We start from the raw sequence: 16,323 nt of genomic DNA, 5'->3' as shown, positions 1-16,323 counted from the left end.
ATTCGCCGCGTCCGCCCCGGAGTAGGCGCGTCCTCGCCCCAAAGTCGTTGATTGCCCGTCCGCCGCCTACCGCCCCCATTTCCTTGTCCGCCCCGGGGGTGGACGTCACCTCTACTATAGACTGCCCCGGGACCGCCCCCGCCGGGGCTATGGGCGCGGCGGTCCCATAGTGGACACTCTTAGAGTGTCCACTATAAGGCGGACAACTCCAATAGCCCCGCCCCCTTTTTTGTCCACAACCCTAGTTTTTTTGTCCGCGCCCAAAAAAAAAAGGTTTCCGTCACTATAGGTGGACACTTCCAATAGCCCCAATTTTTTTTCATTTATTTTAATTCAATTATAATTAAAATTATCGGACTATACGTAATTAGAAAAAAAACGGCTATAAGTGAAGAAATTAAAATTAAACACTACATTTTCTCCGTATTAAAGTACGAGTGAACTGCACCAAAGGGCCCTGACTTTTCGCCTTGTAACATCAGAGGCCCCTAACTTTTAAAAATACCACCACAGGGATCTGACAAAACATATAATCACAAATCGTGTTTTTTCGGACCATTAGACCCTCAGGGCTTGTAAGGGCAAAATCGGGCTTTTGCATGGCCGTCAGTGTTGTGTCAGCTGCAGCACTGTTGACGGGACATCGAATTGCAATTGGTGTGACAGGTTGCATTGCTTGTTGTCCCCTATTATTTTCACACGCATGAATTGCAATCGGACCTGCATTGAAATTTCACAAATTTTTGCCATTCCAAAATATTTCGCCAGGCTTCTCTATATTTTTTCCCTCCAATTCCACCTTCACTTCATCAATTTGCCATTTCGCCAAAATAATTAGCCTCTGCCTATCGCCTCTGCCTTTCACGCCATTTTAATCCTTTTCATCAATGGCTCCAAAACGGAGACGAAGTGCTGCTGGAGCGTCCTCCGCTCGTAGTTCTTCTAGGCGAAAAAAGAAGCCGGCGACTCCATCGTCTTCGTCACAATCACCTCCGGCATCACCTAGACACAGTAGAAGGGGTCGGGGACCGGAGATAATCGATGTAGACCCAGAAACGTGGAGCATTCGCGATCCTCTGCTTGATTTCTTCTATCCGGAAGAAGAATATAGTAAGTTCAAATTTAAAATTGGTTTCAAGGTTTTTGATTGTGATTTAGGGCTCCGAAAATTGGTTGATTTGTGAAACTGTTTTGATGTCCTCGTTTGGGAAATTGTTTGGACTGTGATTTAGGACTTTATATGTGAAAAAAGTTGGTTTAAATTTGGACGTTTGCTAACTCTGTACAAACCATAACAGGGGACCATCCCGGGATGTTTTCCGTCGGTTTTCATCACGGAGGGTCAATCTTCGAAATCAATGGAAAGAAGAAGTATGTTGGGGGGCAATTGACATTCTTTGACTATTGCTGGATTCGTCAGTTCGATTTCGTAGATCTGGCAGGCATGGTAGTGCGGTTGGGTTACAATAGGAAGCTCATATGTGAGTACTATTACGTTCATCCAACGTACAGTGCTGGTTGTAGTGGCGTGGAAATAGGAGGCCCATTGCTGCCCATAATTGACGATGCACATCTGGGTCCTTTTCTCAAAGTCGCGGCTACTAGCACAAAGCTAGTTCACATATATGTTGTCGAGATAACACAGGCGGCCGCCTTACTAAGAAACGAAAAGAAGAAGCGGGGGAGTTGCTAAAATTTGTGAATGCTAGTAAAAAACCCACTGTGGTCATTGAAGAACTTGACGAACCGAACCCAATTGTGCCGAAGAGTAAACCGAAAAGGAAGAAACAACACCAGGAGGAGCAGAGGAAACCATCGGCACCATTACTGTTGCTTGAGTGGTACCCTAGAGATCTTGAGTTTGAAGAGTATTTGACCACGAGTTTAGAAGACAAACATCGCGAATGGAAGAGGCAAGAGGAGGCTGCCCGTAAGAATTTGATGGATGCATTTGCATCATGTAGTGCAGAGCAAGCAGAAGCTGTTGTGTTTGATGTTGAAGGGAATGAACCAGTGGTTGGTGTTGTTGGACAAGGAGATGTCCATGAATGCGAATGTGGAGTTGAGGTTGAGGTTGAAGACGTTAATGAACAGGTTAGCCATGGTGAACACGGTATACAACCTGAGGCTGAGGTTGTAGACACTTGTGAACAGGTTAGCCATGCAGAGGTTAGTACACGACGGTGGTACATGTTTGTGATTTGTTGTTTATGTTTGGTATTCATATGTGATTTCATAATTTGTTCAGATTGGGCATCATGAAACCGATGCAATTGTAGACCCTGTTGATAGCGTGGCTGAGGTTAGTGCATACCTAACCTATTTTAATTGAGTTGTGATTTATGATTGTATGCATGGTGTTAATTTGTGAATTTATGTTAAAGCAGATGGGACAATCTTCTCATAGTGAAGATGTTCAACATGTTGACGATAATGTGTACAAACCGACCAACATAGTGAAGATGTTCAACATGTTGACGATAATGTGTAACTTCAATTGTGATTTCAGTTTGGTAGTATTCATTTGTGTACATGGTTTGTGATTTCAGTCATAGTTGTGTAACCTCATTCGTGGCTTTCAGACATAAATGAATAGCAACAAAGCAAAGCGTAGTCGATCAGGATTTCAGTTTGTGATTTCAGAAATGAACCACGGAGTGAACACGACATAGCATTGTTATAACAGTAGAAAAATTACAATACATAAGAACAAGATTGTGATTTTTAAGCGTCGGAGAGTTGTTGCCATCTGACCAATTTTCACCGCCAATGTGTCACACTCTTCAGTTTTCATACCCAGTTGTAGCTTCAAGTCTTCAAGCGCAATTTCTCGTGCAGCACACCTTCGAGTAGAGATTTGCTTCGAAGTTCAGCTTCGAATTGGTCTCGCTCAAGTTTCACTCTCTGAAAATAACTGTCTTGACTTGGGGATAGACTCGCATCAAACCATCGAAAAAACTTGCAGTCATCGTCCTGCATAATAATTTCTCATTAATCTTTATGCCAACAAAATTAATGGACAACACGATCAAAATACATGGTTTTAACCTTCCATATAGGGCAGCGATAGTAACGTCTACCCGGGTTAGCAGCCGTCCTAGATGTAACGAGCTCGGCCTCAAGATCGTGATTACACTTCACAATTTCTGGACGAGGCCAATTCCAATTGAAGCTTGAGCCGAACGATTGAGAAGAAGAAGAAGACATTGCGTAGCGACCTGAATTCAATTCAGTTTGACAATACAAAAATCAAATCGACCAAGAATTGCAAAAATAATTTTCAAATGCCCGACAGTAACCATACAACCAAAAAAAATCAACCAACAATTGCAAAATAAAATTCCAACGGAAATCGCCTAAAACCCTCTTTGATACCCTAAATTCAGCAAAATCCAGATGAAATCTACTAAATTTGAGATCCCGAACGGCTGGCGAAGATATGAAATCCCCTAAATTGCCCGATGCCGAAGAAGGTAAAATCGCGTATACTGTTTTGAGAGAGAAAGAAGAATTTGAGTAGAACTTGAAAGGGGTAGATGAAACGAAAATGGAGGGAAGAAATAATGAAACAGAATTGAAAAATATTAATGGAATTATGATTACACAGGTGCTTGACAAGACCGCACCTGCAAATGCAGTCATGGGGGTGCAGCCTAATGCAATCAAAAGGTCTAAACTGCCCTTCACCCCATTTGGGCATTTTCTTCCGAAAAATGGCAAAATATACACGATTTGTGATTATATGTTTTGTCAGATCCCTGTGGTGGTATTTTTAAAAGTTAGGGGCCTCTGATGTTACAAGGCGAAAAGTCAGGGTCTTTTGGTGCAGTTCACTCTTAAAGTACTGGAAAAATTATACAACGAAATATTAATCAATTGAACACCACGATGGTGTTCACACTGCGCCGCCACCTCCCCTACGTGCCCAAACTTCTTCAATCAAATCGGTCTGGAGTGCGGTATGTGTTGTGCTCCTGCGCATATCAGTGAAACGTTGGATCAAATATTCATTGCTCCGTGGTACGCCCATCTGGATCGGCCTCCGCGATCTCCGCCGCGCGCGCCGCATCCTCCACGTCGGCGTCGTTCTGCACCTCTTGAATCAGAGAATTCCACTCCTCGTTCCACAAATCGTCTATTTTAAATACTAATGGAATCCACAAATTTTAGTGAGAGAAAGTATGAGTGAAGAATTGGAATGGTGTAAAAATAATGAGTGAAATGAGATGTATTTATATGTAAATTAAATTGAATTTAAAAAAAAAAATAAAAAATCGTCCGCCCCGCCCCGCCCCCACTATAGGCCGGCGCGTCCTCGCACATTTCTCGGCGGAAGGCCTTCCGCCCAGTGGCGGATCCAGGATCCGGAAATGGAGGGGGCGGAATATATAATATTAGCTTGGTTTAGTGCGGACATGGCTATTTTTTTGGTTATTCGGGGCGACGCCGGAGGCAAACGGAGGGGGCGGACATGGTAAAATTACATCCCGATAAGGGAAAAATAGTCGCACGGAGGGGGCGACCGCCCCCTCCTGCCCCCCCTAAGATCCGCCACTGCAGTTCCGCCCCCTTTATTTTATCCGCTTCGGGGCGGACGTCCCGCCCACTATAGACCGCCCCACCTTCGCCCCCGTCGGGGCGGCCGGCACGCCTATACTATAGTGGACACTCTTAGACATCCTCATATGGAGGACGGGGCCTTGGTTTGTAGGGCATCGTCAAGCCTTGGGTTCCTGGAGACGGCACGTCCTCTTCTTTGAGATTGATACGAAACCGATCTTCATTGTATCCGCAGGACATTTTTGTATAATTGAGAATGAAAATTGGGTGAGAGGTTTTTTTTGTGTGAAAAAATTAGTTCATTTTCGAAGAGATTTACGATGATTGTGACAAACACAATTGCGAGTTCATTAATTTATAGACATAAAACCAAACACATCATGCTGCATTACAAATTTACACCGTAATCCAGATAGATCAAGAGAATAAAATTGGACTGATGATTGGGATTTATAGAGAGCATCACAACTAGTATGAAAATGAACTAATTATGCAGTCTCTTCCCCGACACATCACTTCAATAATACATGTAATTATTATATAGCCAATAATATAACTTAATTTGAAAAAAATATTCAAGAAACAAACCCATAAAATGAATCTCAAAAAGAAATAAAATAAAGATAAACTATACTAACAGCTCATGATCGAAGAGATAACAGCTCAATAATTGGTAAATTGTTTGCCCCCGTTTTGATTCGCTGTCATTTTTGAGGATTTTGACGGCACTGAAAATGTGAAGGGAGATCAGTAGTATGGAATGACCGGTGGCGGCGGGGAGGCGTAGGACACCCCTGTTATTGGTGGCAATGGAATGTGTTCCGGCGGCGGAGGTGGTGGGGATGAGTGCTTGTGCGGCGGTGATGAGTGTTTGGGAGATGGTGGTGGTGGGGAATGGGATGCTACGGGTGGGCATTCTGGGGTGGTGGTGGGTGGTGGGGGTGATGTGTAGTGGTATGGTGGAGGTGGGGAGGGTGAAGGGGGAGGAGGTGAAGTGTAGACGTATGGTGGTGGAGGGGATGGGGAAGGTGGTGGTGGTGGTGGAGATGTGTAGATGTATGGTGGAGGTGGGGATTGTGATGGAGGTGGGGGTGGTGGAGATGAGTAGACATATGGTGGAGGTGGGGATGGTGGGCAGGGAGAAGGTGTTTGTGGTGGTGGTGGTGGGGATGAGTAGACATAGGGCGGAGGCGGGGAGGGTGAAGGTGGTGGTGGTGGTGGTGGGGATGAGTAGACATAAGGAGGAGGTGGGGACGATGATGGTGGAGGTGGTGGTGGTGGTGGTGATGAATAGACATATGGCGGAGGTGGGGAAGGTGAAGGTGGAGGTGGGGGTGGTGATGAGTAGACATATGGTGGTGGCGGGGAAGGAGAAGGTGGTGGTGGTGATGGTGGTGATGTGTAGACGTATGGTGGAGGTGGGGAGGGTGATGGTGGTGGAGGTGGAGGGGATGTGTAGACGTATGGCGGAGGCGGGGATGGTGAAGGTGGAGGAGGCGACGGTGAGGGTGGTGGCGGAGGAGGGGCGGAGTATTGAACCGGTGGCGGCGGAGAAGCTAGGGGAGGTGGAGGTGGTCTATAGTGAGTGGTGGGGGAGGATTTATGGTCAGGTGGTGGTGGGGAATATTGATGCTCCACAGGTGGCGGAGGAGAGCGGAAGTGCGAACCCGGAGAGGAGCTGTGAGTAGGCGGCGGCGGTGTGTGCTGAGGCGTGGATGGTGCCGGAGGCGGCGGAGGGTGCGACCTAACAGTCGGCGAAGACCTGGAGGTAGGCGGAGACGGAGCTTGAGATGGCCTAGGCGAGGGCTTCGGCGTTGGTGATGGAGTTGGCGTTGGCCTTCCGGCGACGAAGCAGCTGGATTTTCTACAATCGTACGGCTTAGCGTCATCGGAGGCGCATTCCTTAGCAGACCTCTGGTTGCTCTTGCTCGGAATACAATTCTGCTTTCCGTCAGCGACGGAGCCGCCGCCGAATCTGCTGCACTGAGGCGCCTCGCCGGTGAAGTAATTGAAGGAGTAGGTGAAGTTCTCGAGGCGCGGCAGCTGGCAGACGGTGGCCGGTACCACTCCGGTGAGGCGGTTGTGCGCCACATCGAGCTGCTCCAGGCTCCGCATGCGGCTGATCTCCGCCGGCAGAGGCCCCTGCAGGTTGTTGAAGCTCACATCGAACACCGTCAGCTCCTTCAGCATCCCGATCTGCGGCGGCAGGCACCCCGTCAGATTGTCGTTCATCAGAATCAGCTCGTTCAGCGTCTTCCCCATCTTCCCAATGCTGGCCGGAATGCAGCCGCCGAGGTTGTTGTTCGCCAACACCAGCACCGAAACCGGCGAGTTGCCGAGATTCGCCGGGATTCCGAACCGGAATCTGTTGTCATTCAAAAACAACGCGTCCAATTCCTTATCGAAAATCTGCGTCGGAACTCCTCCCTCGAAGTCGTTGAACCGGAGATCTAAAAACTTCAGCGACGGCAGCGACAGCACTACCTTCGGAAATCCTCCAACAAAACGGTTGTTACTCAAATCCAGCTCAAAAAGCACCTTCAATTTTTTGAAAGTATCAGGAACAACACCGCAGAATCTGTTGGAATTGATGTGGAAAAGCGCCAGATCGGTGAGCAACCCTAGCTCATCCGGCAAATAACCAGCGATATCGCCGTGGTTGAGATCGATTCCCGCCACAACTCTGACAGAGGCGTTCGACGGCGAGGGGGCGCAGAACACGCCGCCGTAGGAGCAGACGTCCGCGCCGGTCCAATTCGCGGTGAAGTTGAACGGATCGGAGAAAATGGCGTGCTTCCACGACTGTAAGGCGTAGTAGGCGCGGCGGAGGCTAGGGTTCTCGAATGTGAGGTTTCTGGCATCGCGAACGATGCCTCTGAAGTCGACGTCGTTCTCCCCCGCAGCTGCATTGGGGATCTGCGAAGCGACGAGGGCGATTGTGAAGGCTGTGAAGAGTAATAATGAGGGGCGGCGCCGCCGCGAAGTGGTGGCGGAGGGAGTCATGAGAGGAGAGGGAGATGCAATGAGTGAAGAGATGGATTATTAGCGCACATTAAAAGGGAACACAGACGAGTGGTTTTCGCTGACAAAATAATAATAATAAATTCAATGAGTGAGCTACCACCTGTTACTCAATTTATTCCCTCCTCGCTTTAATTTTTTACCAATATTTTTTCATTTTATTTAAATATTTCATCTGACTAATATTTTGTTATATATTTAAATTGGCCATTAGTGGAGTATTTTACTATGACGCCATTACTACATTTTACCTTCATAAAAATAGTCTTTTAACGGTAGATAACACAAGTTATAATGCGTAGTTCACAAATTTGAGAGAAAATGATAAAGTATACAAGATAAGAAGGAATATTTAATAAGTACCTTACTAATAAATAGAGATGATGTTAGTTTTGACAGATGTTAAAATAAAATGGGTGAAATTATTTTTAGAAACGATAAAGTATTAAAATAGGAGCCAAAATATTTATACTTATAATTTTTTACATTTATGAAAACCGAGTATTTAGTAAACTGAAGACAGAAATTAAATAACTTGGTTTTATGACAGTTGGAATTAGAAAATTTAATAGTAATAGAATCAATTTAAGGCACCGTACTTGTGTCGCCAACCGTTGCGACTAAAATAATACTATCAATTACGCCAGATATACATCGTTTGTATAAATATTTGAATTTATTTTTTTATGGAAAATGTTTTGGAGACATAATGTCTAAGACATAATGAGGTTAAAGTAGTCATTTTAGCTTGTTTTATATTTTTATTTAAATAAATGTTTTGTATATATACCATACTACCCTTATGCATATAAAAACATTTATTTATATATAACAATTACTTGATTAGGAAAGTTGTGTGTATTTATTTGGATGGCTTGATTTAAGCAAATTATACTCAAATTGTATGAAGTGTATTAAATACTCCTATGATGCTAAGTCACGAATTTTATTTTAAAATATAATTTTAAATAATGAATTTAAACTTTATTTAAATAGTACATTATACAATTATATTTTTAAAATTCTAAACTTATATGTACTTAATAAATTTAATACTCAATCTTAATTTTATCATTACAAAACATTATTGAATATAGAATTTATATGTATAAAATTAATAAATCAATTTAATTGCTTGAGTTCTTAGAGCATCAAAATTAAGATTTGAAATTTATACATGTTTTAATTTATTAATGGACAAAATGTTAGGGAACAACAATTTAAATATGTATACTAGAATTAAATTGTCAGATGGTGTCAAAATAATTTAATTAAGTAATAATTTCTAAAGCTAAAATAATTTAGCTATATAAATTTAGTAGTCATATTTCACAATTAATTTTTTTCATTTTTTATACACAACCCTTTCTTTCATGAGATTATAACAAGTAAAAAATTAAGTATATATGCATACATCTATTTACTAAAAGTATTTTAAATTTAGAATTTTAAACATTATTAATAACAAAAAAATTGGACGTTAATAACTATTACTATTTCGTTGGATGATAACACTAAAAAACTAAGTATGTATATGCATGTAGTCATTTTTATGATTCAGAATTTAAATAATTATTTAATACTAATAAAATAATTTGATGAGAATGACTATTACTATTTCGTTATACTAGTCTTTTACAATTTAGAACTTTAACGATTATTTAATAACAAAATACTTGGATGCGAATGAATATTCCTATTTCGCTGGGTAATAACACTAAGAATTTAAGTATATATACATGTAGTCATTTTATGACTTCAAATTTTAATAATAATTAATAAAATAATTTGATGCAAATGACTATTATCATTTCACTAGATGATAACTAGTAGAAATTAAGTCTATAACATATTTATACTACTACTATTTTACAATTTAGAATTTTACACATTATTTATAGAAAAAAATTATTGTATGTGAATGACTATTATTATTTTGTTGGACGACAACACTAACAAATTAAGTATGTATATGCATCTAATCATTTTTACGATTCAGAATTTTAATAATTATTTAATACTAATAAAATAATTTGATGAGAATGACTATTACTATTTTGTTGGATAATAACAATTAGAAATTAAGTGCATATATACATGTAATTATTTTTATGACTTAGAATTTTAATAATTATTTAATACTAATAAATAATTTGATGCGAATGACGATTACTATTTCGTTGGACGATAACACTAAGAAATTAAATATGTATATGCATGTAGTCATTTTAATGACTTAGAATTTTAACAATTATTTAATATTACTAATAAAATAATTTGATGAGAATGACGATTACTATTTCGTTGGACGATAACACTAAGAAATTAAGTATGTATATGCATGCAGTCATTTTAATGACTTGGAATTTTAACAATTATTTAATACTACTAATAAAATAATTTTATGAGAATGACTATTACTATTTCGTTGGACGATAACACTAAGAAATTAAGTATGTATATGCATGTAGTCATTTTTATGACATAGAATTTTAATAATTATTTAATACTAATAAAATAATTTGATGCAAATGACTTACTATTTAGTTAAAGAGTGTAATTTGATATGAGTTGACTTTTGATAATAATTTTATTGATGTATATTTAGATAAAAGATAGTAATTTGATATGAATTGCCTTTCCTTTTATGATTAATTGATATATATTTATTTATTCAATTATTATTTAATTCAAAATAAGGGTATGTTAGTCTATATAATAATTTGGTTTATGTCAAATTGACATAGGGGTATTATGTCTTGGAGACATTATGTCTCTAAATCATCACCCTTTTTTTATAACATGTGAAATCGTTTGTGTAAGAAGTGAAATTCCATTTTAATTAGCAAATTGATAGGCGAATTAATTAAGTACTAATGGAGTAACAAAATGGTACTGTGACGATCTTGAATTGATTAAATGTTTAATACTCCCTCCGTCCCGTGCTACTCGCACGTTTGCTTTTCGGCTCGTCACAAAGTCCTTACACTATTTATAATTTAAGTTAGAATTAATGCATTTAATTAATATGTTAGTTTAAGTTAAGAGCTCTTTTATTAAGTGATGTCTCATTACACCTAAAATTCTTTTTTAATTACACAAAAAAATCAATCCCAAATTTACGGCCTAAAATGAAAAGTGCGAGTAGCATGGGACGGAGGGAGTACTAATTAAAATCACTTTCCACCCAAGATTTAGTTAAAAATGCTGGCTGTGAACATGATTGGTATTCAAGTTGTTTTTGGAAGAAATAATAAATGGGAAAAGAATAAAATAAAGGGAAAATAAGAAGGGGGATAGAGAGACGTGGGAATCATGTTGACAGGGAAGCACGTCGAGATTATTTTGAGAGAGAGGCAAGTAAAAGTGAAAAGGGTGGTCTTTTAATAAATGTATTTTACTTATATTAGAATTGGTCTTACCTAATTATTATTACTATCATTGAGTTTGTTGCAATGGTACAAGCATGGGTAGGGTACTAATATAATCCATAGACTATATTGCCATGTGAAAACATTCATACTTATCTCATCATATGGTTCACAAATTTTAATTAATATTAATAAAGTAAATTAGATAGAGATAGATAAATATTATAATGTAAATTAAATAGAGATAAAATTATTATTATGTTAGTATTCTTTGTTCGTTCATAATTGAGTCATTTTTTTCTTATGAAAAGTTCTTTTATAGTTAGAGTGATTTTCATAAAAGGTAGTAGGAGCAGTTTAATTAACTCACTTTTTTCTTAACTACTTTATTCTTTCATTTACTTTATTCTGTATACTCTACTCACTATTTTACTTTATTCTCTCTATTTTTTTCTTATTTTATCTACTTTATAATCTACGTTAAGTATATTAAACATTCATTTTCTTAAACTCCGTGTTAAAAAAATATTTCAACTCTAAAAAGGGAGTAGTAAGTATTTGAAATTCACTTTATTAAACAACTTTTTTAATAAAAATAAAAGGTGATTAATTTTTATAAACAACTTAAAATAGAAAAAAGCGATATTAATTTTGTAGATTGAAGAATATTTCTTTATCGCGTGCAATTAAGACATTTATAGCGTAAACGTGTGATAAAGCGCGTTACAGCTCCGGTGCCTCACTTCTACTACAATGGGCTCTTATTCTCACAACTTAATAAAAATGCACATTTTATTTATTTTTTAACAGTGCACATTCACTATTAACTTTTTTCAAGTTTTATTTTTAAAATTATTTCTTACCAATTCAATTTTTATGTTTGAGATTAGAGTTTAATAAGTTGTTTATATGTTATTGTGGAAACCAACCTAAAAATTCATACTTATGGAGTAATATATTTTGATTGTAATGTATACATTGATGATCATTCAAGTGATTGACTTTTTATATAAATAATACTAATACTAATTCAGTATCTAGTGCTCTCCCCTATCTAAAAATGAAAACAACATGAATGCAACTAATACACTCCCATTCATATATATGGTGAGCACGTCGAATTTTATTTTACAAACCATAAATTATAGTAGTATTTTGTTTTTAAACTCTTAATCCGGCGGTCTATGGTTATTTTATAGTAGGAGTACATAATTTTTAACTATATATTTAGAAATTGAGTTGGCAAGTTCATGCCATATATGACACTTATCCATTTGACATTTGAATTGATAAAAAAAAACATTAATCATTATTTGATGACTAAATTGTTCTATTTTACATTTTGAATCCAGAACTATTCAAAAATAGACAATTCTTTTTTTACAACAAACGACAAACTAAATAGAAATTTGTCCGCTTTGGATAAAGTCCTCACGGTTTTGCTCTTGGGGTACTCCTCAAAAGGTTTCATACTAATGGAGTTGGGGAAGCCCTTATATATATGCTTGCAACTCTTGTCTATTCTCCGATGTGGGATATGGTTTGCTTCACCACAATCCTCCCCTCAAACCAAGACTACCAGACCAAGACCAAGATCTCAAACAGGTCACATGTCACCCAAGTCTTGGTCGAGCTCACACAGAGATATACAGGTCACGGGTCACCCAGGTCTTGGTCGAGCTCACACAGAGACATCGGAGAACTTGCAAGCGCAACCCACCGAACCCCGAGCCACACAGGCCCCAACCCATGAACCAGGGCTCTGATACCACTGTTGGGGATCGGTGGTGCACACCCGAACTCCACATTAGTATGATACTGTCCGCTTTGGGCAAAGCCCTCACGCTTTTGCTCTTGGAGTACTCCCCAAAAGGTCCAATACTAATAAAGTTGGGGTAGCCCTTATATATGCTTACAACTCTTATTCATTCTCCAACGTGGAAATTGTTTGCCCTCACGTGTCGTTACTTTATTGGAGAGAAAGAATCTAAAATAGTCACTAATTGTTTTCACTTATGATATGATTGGATAAAAATTACTACTCAGATATTAATTACCACTAAAAACTACATTAATCTTGTTAAAGTAAACCTTTCTGTCTGTGTAAAAAAGAGTTTGAATTATTTTTATGACGAAAAAGTGTGTGAGAGAGAAAGGTGTACAATTTGAGTGGTTTGTTGTACATTGTTTGCCAGAGCAGGAAATGGGACCCGCTATCACGTTGGGCCAAGACGCCTTTTCTCTCTCTAAAATTCAAACTCAAACCGCGTTGGTCAATTAATATTAATATTGTTTTCAGTTATAAAAACTGTATTCCTCTTTTCTCCTTTTTATCTTTTGGTACAATTAAGTGAATCTCCAGCTACCCAGTTTTGGAGAATATATACCTTAATATACAAGTAAGCACGATTGATAATAGTCTATTGACATTTAAAAATACGTATATTTTATATTCATATTTATTTAATAAACTGCTTCTTATTTATGTAAAATTAACATAGTCATTATCATGAGTATTTATTAACTAACATAAAAAATAACAAAATTATGCCTTTTCTTATACACAAAATACATTGACTAATCTTTATTAAAGCTCGTGTTATGTCAAAATGTATAAATAAATTGAGATAGATAGAGTATTAATTAAAAGATAAAATCTTACTCATCTTTGGGCATCAACAACTCAGCCACAATTGGTATCATAAATATAATAAATAACATTTTCAACTGTCGCATAACATTATATTCGATTCTGAAATCAAGCCAAAACACCTTCAATGCATGCGATTTAGTACCCAAATAAAGTCGCAACTCAATTTCTTTAATTATCTTTTTTTTAAAAAAGTATTCTTTAATTCTATATCTTGATGTGATATTTGTAATTTATAACATGAATATAAATAACTAAAACTTGAAGTTTTTTAATTAAAATTCTAGAATTACATTGAAATATAAAAATTATACTAATAGAAAATCATAAATTAAATTGTTAAAAATAAAATAAAATTTTATATATCTAAGTGTGTTTTTGTGTGCCTAAATTTTTTCGATGAAATTTTGTTGTATAATGACATCCTTTTCACAAAACTGTCATTTTCATCGTTGGAATCCATCAAATATTCAAAATTTAGATAAATTATGATTGTTTTTTATTGTATTTACAAAATAAAAAATACTACTCCCTTCGTTCCACATTAATAGAATCGTTTCATTTTCTGCACTTGTTTTAGAAAAAAAATTGTAATAAATAGTTAAAGTAGAGAAAATAATAGTACCTGTTTCTATATTATTATCTTTATTACCTTACTTTTTCTTCACTCTACTATTTGTTATTATCGTTCTAAACCAAGTGCAGAAAATGAAACGTTTCTATTAACGTGGAACGAAGGAAATAAAACATATGTGAGTTTGTCATCTCATTCGGTCATTACATTTTAGTTTTGTTTTAAAGATAAGCTATTTTAATCTACATACCTTCACACAAAAACACTTAATGATCTAAACCACCTAACAAACCCAATGCTTACGCGTTGAAACCAAACTTAAGAAATGAGATCATACAAAAGTGAAATACCATAATCAAGAATTTATATTATTACCACACTCTTAATCACAAGAAAGGAATTAATTATGATAGTGTTAGACGCACAAAATATCTTCATAAATATTTTTGAAACTTACTCGTTGAATATTTCATTCCATAGCTAAAAATACTCCCTTGTGTGCTTGTGTTAACCTAATAATAAAGTAATTATTGATTAATAGCTAGAGTTAAAGGTTTTAGATTTGAATCCACAATAACGATACCTTTAAAAATTAGTACTGGTATTTATCTATCTATAAGAAAAAGTTACGAATAGAAGTTCATCTAATTCGACATAGAACTTATTATAAATAATCGAGATTATTTTTTATAAATAAATAAAAAAATGATTGATACTCATGAGAATGTTACAAACATCAATCGAAAAAGGTAATATCAGTGTACCCAATAAAAACACAAAATATTTGTCACGTCGAGGTCATATATAATTATTCTCACTTAGATTTTGCGGATCATCATTGGAAAAAAATTTCTTTTATAAAGAAAACAACGAAAAAAGAAAAAAAAAGAAGAATTTCTAAAGAAGAAGGCGACGACGAGAATATGCTAAAATAATCACCGCTTCCATTCAAACAGGCTGGCCAACCAACTAAAACATTTATTCTCTCTTATCATTTAAAAAGAAAATACTAATAGTGACTATTGTTTGGAAATTTCTCACCTCCCAAACCCCAATTTTCACCTCTTACTTTCCCATATATAAAATGAAAATAAATCCAAAAACATATAGTAGTTCTTATAAATATTATATTGATCAAATAAGATGAAAGTTGTATGGATCCTTTGATTTTCTTGTTGATTGAAAATTTGAAATATGAAAATTAAGCATCCACACATTTCACGCTTCATTCACGACTTTTTTCGATGATGACATAATCTTTTTTATTTTTGTCACTCGCCTATATAATTACTAATTTTAAGACATATTATATCTTGAATGACAAATAATAGTAAATATTAGTTTATATTACAATAATATAATTAAGTTCGTACAACAGGGAAGCTAGTATTTTGGTTACCAAGTAGTCTAACTATTTCGAGTTCTACTTTGTTTATCAAGTGTATAGTTTAACCCTTTTACATTTTTAATATATGTATTCGACATTAGAATTTTCGAAAAATTTGAAAAATGTTGACTATTGAGGAGGAACAGTTGGCTAATCTTGCGAATCATTAATTTAAAGTCAAAATTATAAATCAAATACATTTTCATAATTTGTTGAGTGATCAATTAAATATATTAAATAAAAATATGAATGAATACATTTTCATATTTTGTTGAGTGACAATTAAATATAGTACTCTAAAAAAAATGAAAGAATGAGATTCTACAAAAACGCGTCTCATTAATTATAGCTTCCCAGGAATAACGCTAGAGGTTAAATTGTTTAAAATTATGTCAACTTAGCGATAATTAAAGAGTAGTTGGCAATCAATGATTTATCAGCATATTTGAAATTATACAAAATGATAAAATGTGCATTCGAATTAAATTGAATTTTATTAGCCTATTAGGATTTTGACCTATGCTAATTAAAGATTTTGACCCAAATCTTGTATGGCTGTGGGCCAGGATTGACCTAATACAAAAACTAGGAGGGATTGGACTGGGCCCACTCGCTTGAGGAGGGCTATACTCGATATTGGGCCTAGTCCAATTCTATTTGAAGCCCGACCATCCGAAAATCTACGTTTTTTTTAATGTAGGAATTCTATTTATATTAGTATGATATATATTATTTTCATTTTATAAGTAATGCTTAATAC

At 36.5% G+C, this 16,323-nt stretch overlaps 1 protein-coding gene across 1 annotated transcript; it reads right to left on the bottom strand.

The window, feature by feature from the left end:
- Window positions 1–4,955: 4,955 nt before the first annotated feature.
- Window positions 4,956–7,665, bottom strand: LOC121799963 (leucine-rich repeat extensin-like protein 2). Its single transcript, XM_042199496.1, has one exon. It carries the CDS (start codon window positions 7,561–7,563, stop codon window positions 5,308–5,310), a length of 2,256 nt encoding a protein of 751 aa, XP_042055430.1. The 5' UTR covers window positions 7,564–7,665; the 3' UTR covers window positions 4,956–5,307.
- Between the last annotated feature and the right edge of the window lie 8,658 nt (window positions 7,666–16,323).

Source organism: Salvia splendens, chromosome 4 (assembly GCF_004379255.2).
Source record: "Salvia splendens isolate huo1 chromosome 4, SspV2, whole genome shotgun sequence".
NCBI classification, from domain to species: domain Eukaryota; kingdom Viridiplantae; phylum Streptophyta; class Magnoliopsida; order Lamiales; family Lamiaceae; genus Salvia; species Salvia splendens.
Note: the sequence above shows the minus strand (reverse complement) of the source record. Positions and strands in the feature narration are given on the sequence as shown.

Bases quoted from the DNA above. Each gene is read 5' to 3' on its own strand.
- LOC121799963 (XM_042199496.1), bottom strand. From the start codon at position 7,563: ATGACTCCCTCCGCCACCACTTCGCGGCGGCGCCGCCCCTCATTATTA.